The following is a 21,621-nucleotide window of genomic DNA, read 5'->3' on the forward strand; positions in this document are numbered from 1 at the left end:
GAACAACTGATAATGTAGTTGCAAGCGACCCCTTAGATATGAATGACCAGAATATGATGGAAATTTCCATCAGGATGGAGGGTGAGGTAGTTGGTTCTGAGACTAGAGTCCTGAATCTTAATAAGGGAAACTGCAATGGCATGAGGTGGCTATGATAAGATTGGGAAACAGTACTGAACCAATGACAGTTGATAGGGAATGGCAAACATTCAAAGAATAAATGGGTGAATTACAAAAATTGGTTATTCCTGTTTGGTGCAAGGGTGCAAAGAGAACAGTGGCCAAACCATGTCTTACAAGGGAGTTTGAGAACATGAGAATTGACTGAAGAAGTTCTATAAGCTTGTAAAGGGAAAAGATTGGGGAAAATTACAGTTAGAGACAAACAATTTGTAATAGATAACGAAGAAATGACTGCCAAAAGAAATTCATACTTTGCTTCTGTCTCCACAAATGAGGACACAACTAAAGTACCAGGAATGATGGGGTTTAGTGACAGGGGTAGGGAAATGGTGTTGGAGGAACTGGTTGGATTGAAGGCTGATAAATCTCCAGGGCCTGATAATCTGCATCCCAGAGTACAAAGGCAGTAACTCTAGAAATAGGACTCTGAAACAGTTTCTACAGTTTGGAGAGTAGCTAGTGCAACTCCACTATTTAAAAAGAGAGTAGAGAGAAAATGGGGCATAAGTGAGCCTGTGTCGGCATGGGCAAGATGCTAGAATCCATTATCAAGAGTTTTATAACAGAGTACTTAGAAAACATTGGGAGAATCAGACACAGTCAGGAATTACAAAAGGGGAATCATGGCTCGAAACAAAATCTACTGGAATTATTTGAGGATTATTAGGGGAGCTAGTGGACGTGGATTATTTTGACTTTCAGAAGGCTTTCAACAAAGTCTCACGTAATAGATTAATGTGTAAAATTAAAGAACATGGGATTGGCGGTATTGACTTGGAGAGAAAATTGGTAAGCAGACAGGAAAGGAAGAGTAAGAATAATGGATCTTTTTCTGAATGGCAGCACTGACTAGTGGAATACTGCAGGGTTCAGTACTATGATCCCAGCTTATGTATGTTCATGATTTAGATGGGAGAACAGAACGTAATATCTCAAAATTTGTAAACGATAGTTACAAGCTGGTTCAAAGGATGAACTGTGAGGAGGACGTAGAGATGTTGCAGTGGGATTTGGACAGGCTGAGTGAGAGGGCAACTGCATGGCAGATGCAGTGTATTGTGGATAAATGTGAGGTTATCGACTTTGGTCAAAAAATAGGAAAGCAGATTATTATTTGAAAGGCTGGAAATTGAGACAGGGAATGTCAACGAGATCTGGGTGCACCAGTTTCTAGGTGTACAAGGTAATGAGAGGCATGGATAGAGTCGATAGCCAGAGACTTTTCCCCAGGGCAGGATTGACTGCCACGAGGGGTCATAGTTTTAAGGTGTTAGGAGGAAGGTATAGAGGAGACGTCAGAAGGAGGTTCTTCACCCAGAGAGTTGTGAGCACATGGAATACTTTGCCAGTGGTAGTCGTGGAAGCAGAGTCATTAGTGACATTTAAGCGACTGGTGGACATGCACATGGACAGCAGTGAATTGAGGGGAATGTAGGTTAGGTTATTTTATGTTTGGATTAGGATTATTCCACGGCACAACGTCGTGGGCCGAAGGGCCTATACTGTGCTGTACTTTTCTCTGTTCTATGTTCTATGAACATAAGCATGCAAGGTGCAGCAGGCAGTAAAGGAGGCAAACTGTTTGCTGGCCTTCATGAACAAAAGGATTTGAGTACAGAAACAAAATAGTCTTGTGCAATTATACAGGACATTGGTGGCCCATCACCTGTAACAGTGTGTGGTTTCCTTATCTGAGGAAGGAGATACTTGCGATAGAGGGAGTGCAGGCAAGGTTCACCAAATTGATTCCAGGCATTGCAGGACTGACATATGAGGGGAGATGAAGTTGGTTAGGATTGTATCCATTGGAATTTAGAAGAATAAGGGGTATCTCATGAAAACCTAGAAAATTTTAAGAGGACTAGACATATTAGATGCAGGAAGAATATTCCTAATGGTGGGGGAGTCCAGGACCAAGGGTCATAGTTTAAAGATAAGGGATGTACCTTTTAGGCTTGAAATGAGTAATTTCTTCACCTAAGAGTGATGAGCCTGTGGAATTCATGACCACAGAAAGTGGTTAGGCCAAAACATTGCACTTTCAGGGAGACAGATATAGCTTTTGTGGTTAAAGGAATCAAGGGTGGGATTAGGGTATTGAGTGCAATGATCAGCAATGATCATATTGAATGGCAATCTATGTTTCTGTGTTATAGCCAGTGACCACTCATTACGCACTGCCAGAGTCCGAACGTACTCACGGTGTCTGGGACCACTCCTACAGCCTTCTCCCCTCGGGCCTATGGCAGGTGTCAATTCATCATGACAACAACCAAACATGGAGCTCCGACATTCACCCGATGGATTATCTCGAACAGCAGCCTGTGACTCCTGTGTGATGTACAAAAACAAATCACTGGATTCACAATATCTTCCACAGAATTCTCTTCCCAAAATTCTGACTCTCAATAAAACCCATCTTTTAAACAGACAGTTTATATGTGGTGTCTTTAATACAGTAAACATCCCAAAGCGCTTTGAGATTAGCGTGTAAAATTGAAGCACATGGGTTTGGGGACAGCGTACTGACATGGACAGAGAACTAAATTGCAGACAAAAAACACAGGAGTAAATGCACCTTTTTTCAAAGTATTAGGCAGTGACTAGTGGAGAACCACAGGGATGAATGCTTGGACCGTGGCTAATCACAATGTATAGTAAAGAGTAAGAGGAGGGAACTAAATATAATAGCTCCAGAGCATTAAAAGTGGGGGGGGGGGGGGGGGGGGTGAACAGTGAGAAGAATGCACAGATCAATTCTCAGGGCTATTGGGAGAAAGTGGGAACAGGGTAGAGAGTTAGATGATCAGCTGTGATCATACTAAATGGCAGAGGGGGTTTGAAGGGCTGAATGGCCTAATCCTGCCCCTATTTTTCTAGGTTTCTAAGTTTCTATGAGAGCGTTTGTATGGAGATATTGAGACAGTTGATCAAACGCTTGAAGAAAGAGGTTAGCTGGTTGACGAAGTGCTTCTAAACATGCAGGAAGGGGGCAGGAGAGAGAGTCAGAGAGCGCGAGAGGGCGCGAGAGCAGAGAGGAGAGAGAGCACGCAACTGCGAGACCTTGGAAGGGAACCACACAGCTTGGGACAGTGGGGGTCATTCTGGTCAACGGGCTGAAATTTCACAGTGGGCCCTGGGGGGGAAGGGTGAAGTGAGGTTGGATGGGGTTACATGGTCAGGGAGAGACGAGGTGATGGAGGGTTTGGAAATAAGAGTGAGAGTCTTGAAGATTGAGATGATGCTGGACTAGGAGCCTGTGATAGTCAGTCTGCCCCGGTAGCAATGGAGAAATGAGGCATGGATTGGTGTATGCACAGCAATGGTCAATAGTGGACAGTACTGAGGCTGGCAGTATGCAAAATCCCTGCGGCCAGGGCTTGCTTTGTGTGCTGCATCCACAGACACTGAAAGCGCTACCATTGACAAGTAGGTTCTGATCACTGCCTCCTAGCTGAAGGAGCGCGCATTGGGAACAAGATCCATATATCCCCCAGAGAGCAGCACCCTTGGTCTAATTTTGCACATGGGCTGTGGCTATCAACATGAGGGACATCAGATCAGATAGATGTCGAGGGTCAGTGTAAGGGAACCAGAGATTTAACCTTCAAAATCAAAACAGGTCAGGACAACAAAAGCTTTGTGACTGTCCAAACATTCTCACACCATGGTCTTCTCATTTCACTGCCTGGTGAGTCTGAATCCTGTGACTTGCTTTCAATTTTTCACACATGACTTGGAGACAGCCCAGTATGGGAAGACACACTTACAAAAATCTGCCGGTCATTGTTATTAGAATTACTGTTGGTTGAAAATGTTGAGCACCCGGCCTGGTTATACCCCCTCGCTGATGTCACTCCGTCGGGGCAGCAGCCATACCTTAGCAGATTGGAAAGGTGGGGGATGGTGGGTGGGAAGAGGAAAAATGCCTTCAATTCCAAAACAAAAAAAATTCCACAGCTTCAAACAGTGTTTCACAAATTACTTTGTGGAAAATTGGCCTATCACACAAATCTGTGGCCCACCCCACAACCTGCGCCTGCATTCCCCGTCTAACTGGCAGTCCCCAAAATGGCCACCATCTGCTTTTGTCGCTGTGGTCAGGCACAGCCCTGACAGAATGGAGTCGTTCGGCACTTATCACTAAATTCCATCCTCATATCCTGGGAATTAGACTATCTCAGTGTGAAGCTGGCACACGATTTCAGTTAGATATCGCATTCCCGACTCTGGATTGAAAATCTGACCCTAAGACTCCACACTTATGCCAAACACCAGCCACATTAAACTGACTCAAGAGAGGGCACCTCAGAGCCATCTCTGTGGGATTCTTAAACACACTTTAGCATTCACTTTAGTGAATGATAATGTCCTGAAGGCATTCATATTTCAGTCACAGGCTCATGCTTTGGAAATGAATGGATCTGAAAAAGGACTGTTCTCACACCAAACCCCACCCTCATCCCACTCTCCCCAAACCCGGCCCTCGTCCCATAGAACATAGAACGGTCCAGCACACAATGTGCTGACCTATTATCCTACTAAGATCAATCTAATCTGTATACCCTACATTTTACTATCCTCCATGTGCCTATCCAAGAGTCTCTAAAGTCTTCGAAGTCTCTAAAGTATCTGACTCCACTACTATTGCTGGCAGTGTTTTCCACATGCACACCACACACTGCGTGAAGAACCTACCTCTGACATCTTCCCTATACCTTTCTCCAATCACCTTAAAATTATCCCCCCTTGTAATAGTCATTTCAGCTATGGGAAAAAGTCTCTGACTATTCACTCCATGTATGCCTCTCATCATCTTGTAAACCTCTATCAAGTCACCGCACATCCTTCTTCGCTTCAATGAAAAAGGCTCGAGCTCCCTCAACCTTTCCTCATAAGATATGCCCTCCAGTCCAGGCAGCATCCTGGTAAATCTCCTCTGCACCCTCTCTAAAGCTTCCACATCTTTCCTATAATGAGGTGACCAGAACTGAACACAATATTCCATGTGCATTCTAACCGGAGTTTTAGAGAGCTGCAGCGTAACATAGAACATAGAACGATACAGCACAGAACAGGCCCTTCAGTCCACAATGTTGTGCTGACCATTGATCCTCATGTATGCACCTCAAATTTCTGTGACCATATGCATGTCCAGCAGTCTCTTAAATGACCCCAATGACCTTGCTTCCACAACTGCTGCTGGCAACGCTTTCTATACTCTCACAACTCTCTGTGTAAAGAACCCGCCTCTGACATCCCCTCTATACTTTCCTCCAACCAGCTTAAAACTATGACCCCTCATGCTAGCCATTTCTGCCCTGGGAATTAGTCTCTGGCTATCAACTCTATCTATGCCTCTCATTATCTTGTATACCTCAATTAGGTCCCCTCTCCTCCTCCTTTTATCCAATGAAAAGAGACCGAGCTCAGTCAACCGCTCTTCATAAGATAAGCCCTCCAGTCCAGGCAGCATCCTGGTAAACCTCCTCTGAACCCTCTCCAAAGCATCCACATCTTTCCTATAATACGGCGACCAGAACTGGACGCAGTATTCCAAGTGCGGTCTAACCAAAGTTTTAGAGAGCTGCAACAAGATCTCACGACTCTTAAACTCAATCCCCCTGTTAATGAAAGCCAAAACACCATATGCTTTCTTAACAACTCTGTCCACTTGGGTAGCCATTTTAAGGGATCTATGTATCTGCACACCAAGATCCCTCTGTTCCTCCACACTGCCAAGAATCCTATCCTTAATCCTGTACTCAGCTTTCAAATTCGACCTTCCAAAATGCATCACCTCGCATTGATCCAGGTTGAACTCCATCTGCCACCTCTCAGCCCATCTGTGCATCCTGTCAATGTCCCGCTGCAGCCTACAACAGCCCTCTATACTGTCAACGACACCTCCGACCTTTGTGTCGTCTGCAAACTTGCAAACCATCCTTCAATCCCCTCATCCAAGTCATTAATAAAAATTACAGACAGTAGAGGTCCAAGGACAGAGCCCTGTGGAACCCCACTCACCACTGACTTCCAGGCAGAATATTTTCCTTCTACTACCACTTGCTGTCTTCTGTTGGCCAGCCAATTCTGTATCCAAGCAGCTAAGTTCCCCTGTATCCCAGTCCTCCTGACCTTCTGAATGATCCTGCCATGGGGAACCTTATCAAATGCCTTACTGAAGTCCATATACACCACATCCACAGCTCGACCCTCATCAACTTTTCTAGTCACATCTCAAAGAACTCGATAAGGTTTGTGAGGCATGACCTACCCCTCACAAAGCCGTGTTGACTGTATTTGATCAAGCCATGCTCTTCCAGATGGTTATAAATCCTATCCCTCAGAGTCCTTTCTAACACCTTGCAGACGACAGACGTGAGACTTACTGGTCTGTAATTGCCGGGGATTTCCCTATCTCCTTTCTTGAAGAGAGGAATTACATTTGCCTCTCTCCAGTCCTCAGGTACGACTCCAGTGGAGAGCGAGGATGCAAAGATCTTCGCAAGCGGCGAAGCAATTGCATTTCTCGCTTCCCAAAGCAGCCGAGGACAAATCTGGTCCAGGCCTGGTGACTTGTCAATCTTAATGTTTGACAAAATTTTCAGCACATCAGCTTCGTCTATCTCTATCCATTCCAGCATGCACACCTGCTCTTCAAAGGTTTCATTCACTACAGAGTTCGTTTCTTTCGTAAAGACAGAAGCAAAAAACTCATTTAGGGCTTCCCCTACCTCCTCAGACTCCACACACAAGTTCCCTTTGCTATCCCTGATCGGCCCTACTCTTTCTTTGACCATTCAGCTCTTAAACTCAATTCCCCTGCCAATGAAAGCCAACACACTATATGCATTCTTTACAACCCTATCAACTTGTGGAGTAACTTTGAGGGATCTATGGATGTGGATCCCAAGATCCCTCTGTTCCGCCACACTACCGAGAATCCTGCCATTAACCGTGTATTCTGCATTCAAATGTGACCTTCCAAAATGAATCACTTCACACTTTGCTGGGTTGAATTCCATCTGCAACTTCTTTGACAGGATGCAAGAGCTGGGCAACGTCCTGTTACAAACTAAAACAGCCCTCCATGCTGTCCACAACTCCACCAACCATCGTGTCATCAACAAACTTTCTACCCCACCCTTCCACTTCCTCATCCTAGTCATTTATAAAGATCACAAAGAGCAGAGGTCCCAGAACAGATCCCTGCAGAACACTGCTGCTCACCGAGCTCCAGGCTGAATACTTTCCATCTACTATAGCCAGTTTGAATCCAGACAGTAAAATTTCCCTGAATCCCATGCCTCCTTACTTTCAGAACGAGGCTACCATGTGAAACATTATTAAATGCCTTGCTAAAATCCAAATACACCACATCCACTGCTCTATCTTCATCAATGTGTTTTGTCCCACTCGCCCCACGCCTTGCCCTCGTCCCACTCTCCCTACATCCCATCCCACACCCCACCCTCGCCCCAGTCTTTCCAAACCCTGCCCTCACCCCACTCTCCCCATACCCTGACCCGCCACACTCGCCCCACACCCTGCCCTCTCCCCACTCTCCCAAACCCTGCCCTCTCCCCACACCCCACCCTCGACCCACTCTTCCCAAACCCTGCCATCGCCCCACTTGCCCCACACCCCCTGCCCTTGCCACACTCTCCACACACCCCACCCTTGCCCCACTCTCCCGAAACCCTGACCTTAGAACATAGAAAAATACAGCGCAGAACAGGCCCTCGATGTTGCGCCGACCTGTGAACTAATCTAAGCCCCTCCCCCTACACTATCTCATCATTATCCATATGCTTATCCAGGGACTGTTTAAATTCCCCTAATGTGGCTGAGCTAACTACATTGGCAGGCAGGGCGTTCCACACCCCTACCACACTCTGAGTAAAGAACATGCCTCTGACATCTGTCTTAAATCTATCACCCCTCAATGTGTAGCTATGCCCCCCTTGTACAAGCTGAAGTCATCATCCTCGGAAAAAGACTCTCATTGTCCACCCTATCTAATCCTCTGATCATCTTGTATGTCTCTATTAAATCCCCTCTTAGCCTCCTTCTCTCCAATGAGAACAGACCCATGTCCGTCAGCCTTTCTTCATAGGGCCTATGCTCCAGACCAGGCAACATCCTGGTAAATCTCCTCTGTACCTTTTCCAATGCTTCCACATCCTTCCTGTAATGGGGCGACCGGAACTGCACGCAATATTCCAAGTGAGGCCGCACTAGCGTTTTGTACAGTTGCAGCATGACATCACGGCTCCGGAACTCAATCCCTCTACCAATAAAACCTAACACACCGTAAGCCTTCTTGACAGCACTATCAACCTGGGTGGCAACTTTCAGGGATCTATGTACATGAACACCAAGATCCTTCTGCACATCCTCACTACCAAGAATCTTTCCATTGATCCGGTATTCTGCCTTCCTATTATTCATCCCAAAGTGAATCACCTCGCATTTATCCGTATTAAACTCCATTTGCCACCTTTTGGCTCAATTCTGCAGTTTATCCAAGTTCCCCTGCAACCTGCAACATTCTTCCACACTGTCCACCACTCCACCGACTTTAGTGTCATCTGCAAACTTACTAACCCATCCACCTATGCCTGCGTCCAAGTCATTTACAAAAATGACAAACAGCAGTGGTCCCAAAACAGGTTCTTGAGGCACACCACTAGTAACCAGGCTCCAGGCTGAATATTTTCCATCAACCACCACTGGTTACAGAAAGCCAGTTTTTTATCCAAACTTCTAAATCTCCCTCAATCCTGTGCCTCTGTGTTGTCTCCAATAGCCTACCATGTGGAACATTATCAAAGGCTTTACTGAAGTCCATGTACACCACGTCAACTGCCCTACCCTCATCCACATGCTTGGTCACCTTCTCAAAAAACTCAATGAGGTTTGTGAGACACGACCTGCCCTCGACGAATCCATGCTGACTATCTCCAATCAAATTGTTGCTTGCTAGATGATTATAAATCCTATCTCTTATAATCCTTTCCAAAAAACCTTTCCTACAACAGACGTAAGGCTCACAGGTCTATAATTACCTGGGTCATCCCTACTGCCCTTTTTGAACAAGGGCACAACATTTGCAATCCTCCAGTCCTCTAGTACTAAACCTGTAGACAATGAGGACTCTCTGCAAACACTACCTGGTCTTGTCAAATTCTAGCGAATCATAATAATGATGTGATTGTCAGTTTTTTTTGACAATGACTTTGTGTGAGGATTAGATATTGGGCAGGAATTCGGGGAGAAACGTCATCCCTACTCCTACACCGCTTCTCCCCACTCTTATTCAAACCGTTCCCTGTAATCGCTGACATTCACCTGAGAAGGCATGACGGAGCCTTTGTTGTCATCTCACCTAAGAAAGCGGTAGATCTAACCATCCAGTAACCCCTTGTTCCTGCCCTGTCCCCTGACCTCTGAAATGGGTCAGAAGAAGCCTCTATTAATGGCAAGAGCTTGCTACCCACTCAAACGCCAGGGGTTCATGGGGAGGAACCATGTTGGTTCGATCACTTACCTGCTCTTGTAGCAGGGAATGGTGGGACAGCCCTGTCCTCCTGGTCCAGTGGCTGTGGCGTATCCGTCTGGACAGCAGCCATAAGGTTCGGTGTGGCAGCCCCTCATGTCTGGCCCCAGCAGTTCCAGCCGTGTCTTTGAGGGCTCAGGGTTGGAGCCAGTTGCTGGAGGATACCAGGCGGACGGATACAGATGGGGCAGATACCACTCACTGTGCCCTGGAAGGAGGTTGGTCTCCCCACGATCTGGCAGGTAGTTCGGAGAATGGGGTCCTAAAAATAAAAAAAAATGGGCAGAGGAAGACAATGAGGCGTACTCAGTGGCAACCCGCGGGTGGCAGTGAACACGTGGCAAATGCTGGATGGGTTTTAACTGCAGCCCACCTCCAGAACGCAAACACCGATCCTGACCAGGAGCTGGGGGCAACCATCATGTTCCGCAAGGACGGACTGCATTACTATAGCACCTGCACCAACATCACAGGCACCAGGCTCCCCGCGGGAAACGCAGAGGACAGCGAGGTCCCATCACCATTAATGGAACAACTGGAAAAGTCTGCTCGAGTGTTGTCGTTCATGAGTGCCCTCCACAGCTTCAGGATAATTAGATTAGATTAGATTACCTACAGTGTGGAAACAGGTCCTTCGGCCCAACAAGTCCACACCGCCCCTTGGAACATCCCACCCAGACCCATCCCCTTATAACCCACACACCCCTGAACACCACGGGCAATTTAGCATGGCCGATCCACCTAGCCTGCGCATCTTTGGACTGTGGGAGGAAACCGGAGCACCCGGAGGAAACCCAAGCAGACACGGGGAGAATGTGCAAACTCCGCACAGACAATTACCAGAGGCTGGAATCGAACGCGGATCCCTGGCGCTGTGAGGTTGCAGTGCTAACCACTGAGCCCCCATGCTGCCCTAATGTGAGGAATTTTCACTATCAGCTCAGAGAGAGGACAGGACCCTACCTTCAACATTCATTCAAGCCAGTGCTCCCACAGTGCAGAACTGGGCAGGCAGAGTGCTCTCGCGGTACAGCACTGAGCTAAAGTTTACCATGGGGCAGATGGGAATGTTGAATGTGGAACAGAACAGAATCCGATCCACTGGTGTGGCCTTCACTGCCCCTTGAGGTGACCCTGGGAAGTTGAGGTCAGTTCTTCTCCCTCCTAGAGATTGGGAGAAGGTGGTTCCTGAGAAAACAAGCTAGAACTCTGTGGCGATGTGTGGCATCTTGGGGCTGGTTCTAGAAGGCATTTGCTCAGTCTGAGGGGTTGCGGAAATGCTGATCCAGACAGGGATCTGGAAACAGCTCGCCTTCTGAACACTGAGGTTGGTGTTCTTTGTTGGATGTAGATCCAAAGATCCCAAGGAAGGGGAATGGACTCAACCAGGAATGAGGGGAATGAACTGTGAGAGATGCTAGATGGGCTAAATGCCATCTCCAGTTATAGAAACAAAGAAAACAGGTGCATGGATAAGCCCACCAAACTTACTCTGACATTCAACATGATAATGGCTGATATCCAACTCCTTTAGGTTTAAAACCTAGATACAACTCCTCCTTCAAAACTGACCTCCATGCAATCTCTCACTCTCTAACCACAGGCTGCAAGAGGCAATTGTAGCCATGGTGACAGCCTGCAGACAGTGGAGCTCCCTCCAGTGTCTGACAGCTCTACTAGAACACTGGTTACTGACCCAGGGCAGACAGCAACTCACCAGGAAACAGAGGAGACTCAGCGTTCGGGAATGTCGACAAGTCCTCGACAGGGTTGAATCCGGTCGGATCTGGAAAGCTGGGCACCACTATGAAAAGGAGACAGAAAGTGACACAGCAATGCGTCAGGTGGTGATGAGGGTGGAGAGAGATGGCTGCAATAATGGGCTGCTGGCACTGGCAGCAAGTGGAGGATCATACAGAGAGTGAGTTTGCTCCCCTTGCCCAGTGACCCTCCCCTCACCCTCTGACTTCCACCCCCTGACTCCTCCCATTCAAAACCCCATTCCTCTTACTCCATCCTCTCCTACCCCTCAACTCACTCCACCCTCTGCTCTAAACCCCACTCCCACTCTCCTCTGCCTTCCGCTGGACTTCCCCACCTTCTCTTCCTGCCACCACCCCGATCCTGACCGACTCCCAATCCATAGACTCTGCTCCACATCACCCTCAGCCCGGTCTGCCTCTTCCCTGGGTTCCTCCTCGCCCACCCCTCCCAACCTCCTGGACACTCCCTCCCTTGATATCCCCTCACTCTGATATGCCCCCTCCTCACGATTTCAGATAGACCTGCCAAACCTCCCAGTCCTGTCTGTCACATTCTCTACACTGGTGGCTGCTGTTGTAGCTTAAAGGCAGCATTGCTGTAGCGCCTATTCCGAGGGCAGGACATGTCCCATGCAGCTATTGCTGGAACAGTGGTGTTGGGGATGGGAGTGGTAGTAAGAGGAATGAGGGTGGTTGAATGGGAGGAGTGGAGTGGGTTGAGGGTTAGGAGAGGACAGAGTAAGAGGAATGGGGGGGGTTGAATGAGAAGAGTCGGGGGTGGGAGTCAGAGGGTGAGGGAAGGGTCAATGGGCAAGGGGGGACAGAGAGAAACAAACAAATAAACAGACAGAGAGACAGACGGTCTGGAAGTTGAATAGGAACAATCCTCAGAAAGTGACAGGAGGCCAATATAAAATCAGCAAGATAATCTCACCAATGCTGACTCACTTTGGGGCAGGAAGCAAGGCTGGCTGTTACAATCCTCAAACTCCCGAGGATAGGCACGTGGGTCACACTTCTCTGGATCCTGGTGCTTTCGATCTTGGTCATAGCAGATGACCTGGCGTCTCCGCTTGCCCATCTGACAGCTCTTGGAGCACTGTGGAAGGGAACATAAGTCACTACCAGGCCGGGTGAGATTAGATGTGCCGGCAGTCACACCTCCCACTGCACCCTAACAGAAAAACAGACTCACCAGGACTGCAGGCCAGGCTCTGGGCAGTTAAAAAAAAAACTGGCCCCTTTTCTCCCCCAATTGCACTGGGTTTCCGGATGCCTAGAAACACAAATTGCTCCGGGCCATCAGTTATATGTCTCCAGGATCAATCAACTGTTCGCAGACCTTTCACATACTCTACCTCTCCCAATTGAAGCTCTAAACAGTCCCTTGGCAGTGCTGAATGGGGGCTCTCCCCACACTCTCAGAGAGAGAACACTCCTTGGCACCATTTGGAGGAAAGGTTGGGCAGGAGTGTGGTCCCCAATCTCCATCTAATATACTCCTCAGACAACATCACATTTTGGTAATTATCTCTCATCATTGTTCCGTTCTATTCATGTAATTTTTCTTTAAACTGTACTGGGTAAGTTGTACTCCCTTCCAACATTCCAAAGGCTCATACCAATGGATGTTGGTCTCTGCTATAAACAGTCAGGACCTCATATAGATCTCCCCCATCACGGACCTCCTTTAAATCCTCTGTAATGGTCTTGTGAAGAATTATATTACGTTAAAAGGTGCTACATAAAGAAGTTGTTGTAATTTGCAGGATCTTGTGTGTTACTTTACTGTCTCAGTCCTCCCACATTTACAGCAGTGAATGCACCTGATTCCCCACCCAGCCTGTGAATGCCACCATGTGATGCCTTGACTCTTTCTTCTCCATGTTCCTTTTCTCCTCTTCCAGGAGACACTTTTGTAAAATCTGTAAACTGGACTGATGGAATGTCCAACACTCAATCACAAAGTCAGTCTGCCAACTGGTCCCACCCTTGCTGTGGATGAGTCAGTGAGTAACTGCTTGCTCTGATGTCAGTCTTCGATGATGAGCTTCTGGGAGGATTGCTATTCTCAAATATCTGTCAATTATCACATGAATGGTTACCAATGATAACCTGGCAATAATGGTCCACACAGCAGACATTTCTGGTGCCTTGCTTGGGCAAAGATCTCAATATGACAGGGAAGGTGAGACAGCATTAACATGGCCTTGTTGAAGAATGTCATTGTGAGAGAGGTGTCCTTTGTCTTCATTTGAAGCATGTGTTTGGCTTTATATATTTCCACCCATTCACAACAGAATGCAAAATAATCCTGGAACTGGTCTGGCCAGGACAGCACAGTTAGTGATTGATAACTCACAAGGAAGGGGGAGAAATATTGCCTTTTGCACCAATGCACTCTCACATCCAACTAACTCTCTTCTTGTTTATTCACTCACAGGATGTGGAAGTCACTGGCTAAGCCAGTATTTATTGCCCATTCCTGCTTGCCCCCATGAGAAGGTGGTGGTGAGCTGCCTTCTTAAACCACTGTAGTCCATGTGCTGTAGATGGACCCACAGAACCCTTAGGGAGTGTAATAGTGAATTTGGAGTGTTGTATGAAGTTCCAAAATTCCAACATCTCTGCCCCTCCCTTAGCCATACACTGACGATATTTCACAGGAATTTATAGACGCAGTCGGTAATCAATGGTCATTAGGAAGCTTAACTGCCCAACCATTCCCCAAAACAAATCACCATGCTTCATGCAAACAGAACGCCTATGCCAAGGGGGGGGGGGGCAAAGGAATGATTTTTATTTGAGTTAAAGAATGATCTGATTCCAGTGGGATGCAGTAAAGAAAGGGAAAGCTAGTTTGCAAACTCACCAGACCCCAGGCACCCACGTGCCAAGAGAAGAACTCACTGCAGTTATCCCGGACACAGGGCTGGGTGGATGAGGGCTTCATTTGAGCAGAGCATGCAAAGTCTGGCACTTTACCACCCGAGTGGGACATACAGGACACCGGCCTGCTCTGAGTACCCTCTCCACATGTGACTGAACACTATGAAAAGAAACCAGAGCTAGTCAGCACCTGCCATCAGGAGGAATCAGAGAGACAAGGAAACAAACCCTGCAGGGAAAGAAAAACAGGTACAAAAATCGCACAAAGGTTGGTCCCATTTTACTCCAGGCCTCCTCCCATCACCACATAATCTGTGCTTTTCCCATTTCGATAAGACATCACTCAAACAGACAAAATTTCATTAAACACACTGACCTGGATTCTCACCACCCCCACTGCACCACAGCACCCATCCCCCCCGCAGCCTGCCATGAACACTATCACCTGCTAACAGCTCCCATGCCCACCATCACCTCCACCTCCACCCCATGAACACAGTTTCTCATTGGGGACATGACCCTCCTGCCAGAGACTTCATCTCCTGTCAGGGACTTCCACCTTGCCGTGCCACCCACCCCTCCCCAACATAGGCACCATCTTTTGTCAGGATCCCCCCCCACCCAATCACCAAAGACACTGTCTCCTGTTGGGAATCCACCCCACCCCACCAACACCATAAGTACTATCTCCTATAAGCAACATTCCACCCATAGAAACACTACATAACTGTTGTAAAATCTTATCTGGTCTACTAATGTCCTTTTGGGAAGCAAACTACCATCCTCACCTGGTACTTTTTAAAAATTCATTCACAGTATGAGAGCATCACTGGCTAGGCAGCATTTATTGCCCATCCCTAATTGCCCAGAGGGCAGTTAAGAGTCAAACACATTGCTGTGGGCCTGATATGTAGGCCAGACCAGGTAAAGAGGTAATAAAATGTGAGGCTGGATGAACACAGCAGGCCAAGCAGCATCTCAGGAGCACAAAAGCTGACGTTTCAGGCCTAGACCCTTCATCAGAGAGGGTCTCTGATGAAGGGTCTAGGCCCGAAACGTCAGCTTTTGTGCTCCTGAGATGCTGCTTGGCCTGCTATGTTCATCCAACCTCACATTTTACTATCTTAGATTCTCCAGGATCTGCAGTTCCCATTATCTCAGGTAAAGAGGTAGTTCCCTTCCCTGAAGGACATTAGCGAACCAGATGGGTTTTTTCAACAATCAGCAATGGATTCATGGTTATCATTAGATTCTCAATTCCAAATATTTATTGAATTCAAATTCCACCATCTGCTGTGGCAGGATTTGAACCTGAGTCCCCAGAACATTACGTGAGTCTCTGGTTAAACAGTTCAGCAATAATTCCACTAGGCCATTACCTCTTCCTAAGGAAGGAAGGAAGGAAGGAAGAAGCAAGGCGGGAGGAAGGGAGAGAAGCAAGGCGGGAGGGAGAGAGGCGGGAGGGAAGGAAGGAAGGCGGGAGGGAAGGAAGGAAGGTGGGAGGGAAGGAAGGAAAGAAGGCGGGAAGAAGGGAAGGAAAGAAGGCGGGAAGAAGGGAAGGAAAGAAGGCGGGAGGGAGGGAAGGAAGGAAGGCGGGAGGGAGGGAAGGAAGGAAGGCAGGAAGGACGGCGGGATGAAGGGAGGGAAGGAAGAAGGGAGGGAAGGAAGAAGGGAGGGAAGGAAGGGGGGAGGATAGGAAGGAGGGAGGGAAGGAAGGAGGGAGGGAAGGAAGGAGGGAGGGAAGGGAGGAAAGGAAGGAGGGAGGGAGGGAAGGAAGGAGGGAGGGAAGGAAGGAGGGAGGGAGGGAAGGAAGGAGGGAGGGAAGGAAGGCGGGAGGGAAGGAAGGCGGGAGGGAAGGAAGGCGGGAGGGAAGGAAGGTGGGAGGGAAGGAAGGCGGGAGGAACGGAGGGAAGGAATGCGGGAGGCAGGGAGGGAAGGAAGGCGGGAGGCAGGGAGGGAAGGAAGGCGGGAGGCAGGGAAGGAAGGAAGGCGGGAGGAAGGGAGGGAAGGAAGGAAGGCGGAGGGGAAGGAAGGCGGAAGGGAGGGAAGGAAGGCGGGAGGAAGGGAAGGAAGGCGGGAGGAAGGGAAGGAAGGCGGGAGGAAGGGAAGGAAGGAAGGCGGGAGGAAGGGAGGGAAGGAAGGCGGGAGGAAGGCGGGAGGAAGGCGGGAGGAAGGGAGGGAAGGAAGGCGGGAGGAAGGGAGCGAAGGAAGGCGGGAGGAAGGGAGCGAAGGAAGGCGGGAGGAAGGGAGCGAAGGAAGGCGGGAGGAAGGGAGCGAAGGAAGGCGGGAGGAGGGGAGGGAAGGAAGGCGGGAGGAGGGGAGGGTAGGATGGCGGGAGGAGGGGAGGGTAGGATGGCGGGAGGAGGGGAGGGAAGGAAGGCGGGCAGAAGGAGGGAAGGAAGGCGGGCAGAAGGGAGGGAAGGAAGGCGGGAGGAAGGGAGGGAAGGTGGAAGGGAGGGAAGGAAGGCGGGAGGAAGGGAGGGAAGGAAGGCGGGAGGAAGGGTGGGAAGGAAGGCAGGAGGAAGGGAGGGAAGGAAGGCGGGAGGAAGGGAGGGAAGGAAGGCGGGAGGAAGGGAGGGAAGGAAGGCGGGAGGAAGGCGGGAGGAAGAGAGGGAAGGAAGGCGGGAGGAAGGCGGGAGGAAGGGAGGGAAGGAAGGTGGGAGGAAGGGAGGGAAGGAAGGCGGGAGGAAGGGAGGGAACGAAGGCGGGAGGGAAGGAAGGCGGGAGGAAGGGAGGGAAGGAAGGCGGGAGGAAGGCGGGAGGAAGGGAGGGAAGGAAGGCGGGAGGAAGGGAGCGAAGGAAGGCAGGAGGGAAGGAAAGAGGGCAGGAAGGAGGGAAGGAAAGAAGGCGGGAGGGAAGGAAGGAAGGCGGGAGGGAAGGAAGGAAGGAAGGCGGGAGGGAGGGAAGGAAGGAAGGAAGGCGGGAGGGAGGGAAGGAAGGAAGGCAGGCAGGAAGGGCAGCGGGATGAAGGGAGGGAAGGAAGAAGGGAGGGAAGGAAGGAGGGAGGGAAGGAAGGAGGGAGGGAAGGAAGGATGGAGGGAAGGAAGGATGGAGGGAAGGAAGGAGGGAGGGAAGATAGGCGGGAGGGAAGGAAGGCGGGAGGGAAGGAAGGCAGGAGGGAAGGAAGGCGGGAGGGAAGGAAGGCGGGAGGAGGGGAAGGAAGGAAGGCAGGAGGAGGGGAGGGAAGGATGGCGGGAGGAGGGGAGGGAAGGATGGCGGGAGGAGGGGAGGGAAGGAAGGCGGGAGGAAGGCGGGAGGAAGAGAGGGAAGGAAGGCGGGAGGAAGGGAAGGAAGGAAGGTGGGAGGAAGGGAGGGAAGGTGGAAGGGAGGGAAGGAAGGAAGGCGGAAGTGAAGGAAGGAGAGAGGAAGGGAGGGAAGGAAGGCGGGAGGAAGGGAGGGAATGAAGGCGGGAGGAAGGCGGGAGGAGGAGAGGGAAGGAAGGCGGGAGGAAGGGAGGGAAGGAAGGTGGGAGGAAGGGAGGGAATGAAGGCGGGAGGGAAGGAAGGCGGGAGGAAGGGAGGGAAGGAAGGCGGGAGGGAAGGAAGGCGGGAGGAAGGGAGGGAAGGAAGGCGGGAGGAAGGGAGGGAAGGAAGGCGGGAGGAAGGGAGGGAAGGAAAGCGGGAGGAAGGGAGCGAAGGAAGGCGGGAGGGAAGGAAAGAGGGCAGGAAGGAGGGAAGGAAAGAAGGCCGGAGGGAAGGAAGGAAGGCGGGAGGGAAGGAAGGAAGGCGGGAGGGAAGGAAGGAAGGCGGGAGGGAGGGAAGGAAGGAAGGAAGGCGGGAGGGAGGGAAGGAAGGAAGGCAGGCAGGAAGGGCAGCGGGATGAAGGGAGGGAAGGAAGGCGGGAGGGAAGGAAGGAGGAAAGGAAGGAAAGAGGGAAGGAAGGAAGGAGGGAGGGAAGGAAGGAAGGAAGGAAGGAGGGAGGGAAGGAAGGATGGAGGGAAGGAAGGATGGATTGAAGGAATGTGGAGGAAAGGAAGGCGGGAGGGAAGGAAGGCGGGAGGGAAGGAAGGCGGGAGGAGGGGAAGGAAGGAAGGCGGGAGGAGGGGAGGGAAGGATGGCGGGATGAGGGGAGGGAAGGAAGGAAGGCGGGCAGAAGGGAGGCGGGAGGAAGGGAGGGAAGGTGGAAGGGAGGGAAGGAAGGAAGGTGGAAGGGAAGGAAGGCGGGAGGAAGGCGAGAGGAAGGGAGGGAAGGAAGGCGGGAGGCAGGGAGCGAAGGAAGGCGGGAGGAAGAGAGGGAAGGAAGGCGGGAGGAAGGCGGGAGGAAGGGAGGGAAGGAAGGCGGGAGAAAGGGAGGGAAGGAAGGCGGGAAGAAGGCGGGAGGAAGGCGGGAGGAAGGGCGGGAAGGAAGGCGGGAGGAAGGCGGGAGGGAGGCGGGAGGTAGGTAGGGAAGGAAGGCGGGAGGAAGGGAGGGAAGTTGGGCGGGAGGAAGGGAGCGAAGGAAGGCGGGAGGAAGGGAGGGAAGGATGGCGGGTGGAAGGGAGGGAAGGATGGCGGGAGGAAGGGAGGGAAGGATGGCGGGAGGAAGGGAAGGAAGGATGGCGGGAGGAAGCGAGGGGAGGAAGGTGGGAGGAAGGGAGGGAAGGAAGGCGGGAGGGAAGGAAGGCGGAAGGGAAGGAAGGCGGAAGGGACGGACGGCGGAAGCGAGGGAAGGAAGGCGAGAGGAAGGGAAGGAAGGCGGGTGGAAGGGAAGGAAGGCGGGAGGAAGGGAAGGAAGGCGGGAGGAAGGGAAGGAAGAAAGGCGGGAGGAAGGGAGCGAATGAAGGTGGGAAGGAAGGAAGGCGGAAGGGAAGGAAGGCGGAAGGGAAGGAAGGCGGGAGGAAAGGAAGGAAGGCGGGAGGAAGGGAAGGAAGGCGGGAAGAAGGGAAGGAAGGCGGGAGGAAGGGAGGGAAGGAAGGCGGGAGGGAAGGAAGGCGGGAGGGAGGAAAGGCGGGAGGGAGGGAAGGCGGGAGGGAGGGAAGGCGGGAGGGAAGGAAGGCGGGAGGGAAGGAAGGCGGGAGGGAAGGAAGGCGGGAGGGAAGGAAGGCGGGAGGAAGGGAGGGAAGGAAGGCGGGAGGAAGGGAGGGAAGGAAAGCGGGAGGAAGGCGGGAGGAAGGGAGGGAAGGAAGGCGGGAGGAAGGCGGGAGGAAGAGAGGGAAGGAAGGCAGGAGGAAGGCGGGAGGAAGGGAGGGAAGGAAGGCGGGAGGAAGGGAGGGAATGAAGGCGGGACGGAAGGAAGGCGGGAGGAAGGGAGGGAAGGAAGGCGGGAGGAAGGGAGGGAAGGAAGGCGGGAGGAAGGGAGGGAAGGAAGGCGGGAGGAAGGCGGGAGGAAGGGAGGGAAGGAAGGCGGGAGGAAGGGAGCGAAGGAAGGTTGGAGGGAAGGAAAGAGGGCAGGAAGGAGGGAAGGAAAGAAGGCGGGAGGGAAGGAAGGAAGGCGGGAGGGAAGGAAGGAAGGAAGGCGGGAGGGAGGGAAGGAAGGAAGGCGGGAGGGAGGGAAGGAAGGAAGGAAGGCGGGAGGGAGGGAAGGAAGGAAGGAAGGCGGGAGGGAGGGAAGGAAGGAAGGCGGGAGGAACGGAGGGAAGGAAGGCGGGAGGAACGGAGGGAAGGAAGGCGGGAGGAAGGGAGGGAAGGGGGGGAAGGAAGGCGGGAGGAAGGCGGGAGGAAGGGAGGGAAGGAAGGCGGGAGGAAGGGAGGGAAGGAAGGCGGGAGAAAGAGAGGGAAGAAAGGCGGGAGAAAGGGAGGGAAGGAAGGCGGGAGGGAAGGAAGGCGGGAGGGAAGGAGGGCGGGAGGGAAGGAGGGCGGGAGGGAAGGAGAGAAGGAAGGCAGGAGGGAAGGAAGGCAGGAGGGAAGGAAGGCAGGAGGGAAGGAAGGCAGGAGGGAGGGAGGGAAGGAAGGCGGGAGGGAAGGAGGGAAGGAAGGCGGGAGGGAGGGAAGGAAGGCGGGAGGGAAAGAAGGCGGGAGGGAAGGAAGGCGGGAGGGAAGGAAGGCGGGAGGGATGGTGGGAAGGAAGGCGGGAGGGATGGAGGGAAGGAAGGCGGGAGGAAGGCGGGAGGAAGGGAAGGAAGGCGGGAGGAAGGGAAGGAAGGCGGGAGGAAGGGAAAGAAGGAAGGCGGGAGGAAGGCGGGAGGAAGGGAGGGAAGGAAGGCGGGAGGAAGGGAGGGAAGGAAGGTGGGAGGAAGCGAGGGAAGGAAGGCAGGAGGGAAGGAGGGAGGGAAGGAAGGCAGGAGGGAAGGAAGGCGGGAGGGAAGGTGGGCGGGAGGGAAGGAGGGTGGGAGGGAAGGGGGGCGGGAGGGAAGGAGGGCGGGAGGGAAGGAGAGAAGGAAGGCGGGAGGGAAGGAAGGCGGTAGGGAAGGAAGGCGGGAGGGAAGGAAGGCGGGAGGGAAGAGAGGCAGGAGGGAGGGAAGGAAGGCAGGAGGGAGGGAAGGAAGGAAGGAAGGCAGGAGGGAAGGAAGGAAGGTGGGAGGGAAGGAAGGAAGGCGGGAGGGAAGGAAGGAAGGCGGGAGGGAGGGAAGGAAGGCGGGAGGGAGGGAAGGAAGGCGGGAGGGAAGGAAGGCGGGAGGGAAGGGGGGAAGGAAGGCGGGAGGGAAGGAAGGCGGGAGTGAAGGAAGGCGGGAGGGAAGGAAGGCGGGAGGGAAGGAGGGCGGGAGGGAAGGAGGGCGGGAGGGAAGGAGGGCGGGAGGGAAGGAGAGAAGGAAGGCAGGAGGGAAGGAAGGCAGGAGGGAAGGAAGGCAGGAGGGAAGGAAGGCAGGAGGGAGGGAGGGAAGGAAGGCGGGAGGGAAGGAAGGCGGGAGGGAGGGAAGGAAGGCGGGAGGGAAAGAAGGCGGGAGGGAAGGAAGGCGGGAGGGAAGGAAGGCGGGAGGGATGGAGGGAAGGAAGGCGGGAGGGATGGAGGGAAGGAAGGCGGGAGGAAGGCGGGAGGAAGGGAAGGAAGGCGGGAGGAAGGGAAGGAAGGCGGGAGGAAGGGAAAGAAGGAAGGCGGGAGGGAAGGAAGGAAGGCAGGAGGAGGGGAGGGGAGGAGGGGAGGGAAGGAAGGGGGGAGGAAGGGAGGGAAGGAAGGCGGGTGGAAGGGAAGGAAGGCGGGAGGAAGGGAAGGAAGGAAGGCGGGAAGAAGGGAGGGAAGGAAGGCGGGAGGAAGGGAGGGAAGGAAGGCAGGAGGAAGGGGGGGAAGGAAGGCGGAAGGAAGGCGGGAGGAAGGGGGGGAAGGAAGGCGGGAGGAAGGGGGGGAAGGAAGGCGGGTGGAAGGGAGGGA

The 21,621-nt window shown here is 52.1% G+C and overlaps 1 protein-coding gene across 3 annotated transcripts in view; it reads right to left on the reverse strand.

Annotated features, from left to right (window-relative positions):
* Positions 1-21,621, reverse strand: part of paplna (papilin a, proteoglycan-like sulfated glycoprotein) — a 234,275-nt gene that overhangs the window by 35,172 nt on the left and 177,482 nt on the right. For all 3 annotated transcript variants that reach the window (XM_059649376.1, XM_059649377.1, XM_048537827.2), the window contains exons 13-18: positions 14,381-14,557; positions 12,457-12,607; positions 11,463-11,549; positions 9,737-10,007; positions 3,954-4,062; positions 2,385-2,514 (exon numbers count right to left, since the gene is read on the reverse strand). In XM_059649376.1, coding sequence (XP_059505359.1) covers positions 2,385-2,514; positions 3,954-4,062; positions 9,737-10,007; positions 11,463-11,549; positions 12,457-12,607; positions 14,381-14,557 — 925 coding nt within the window. The remainder of the gene's footprint in view (positions 1-2,384; positions 2,515-3,953; positions 4,063-9,736; positions 10,008-11,462; positions 11,550-12,456; positions 12,608-14,380; positions 14,558-21,621) is intronic.

This window comes from Stegostoma tigrinum, chromosome 10 (genome assembly GCF_030684315.1).
Source record: "Stegostoma tigrinum isolate sSteTig4 chromosome 10, sSteTig4.hap1, whole genome shotgun sequence".
Lineage (NCBI taxonomy): Eukaryota > Metazoa > Chordata > Chondrichthyes > Orectolobiformes > Stegostomatidae > Stegostoma > Stegostoma tigrinum.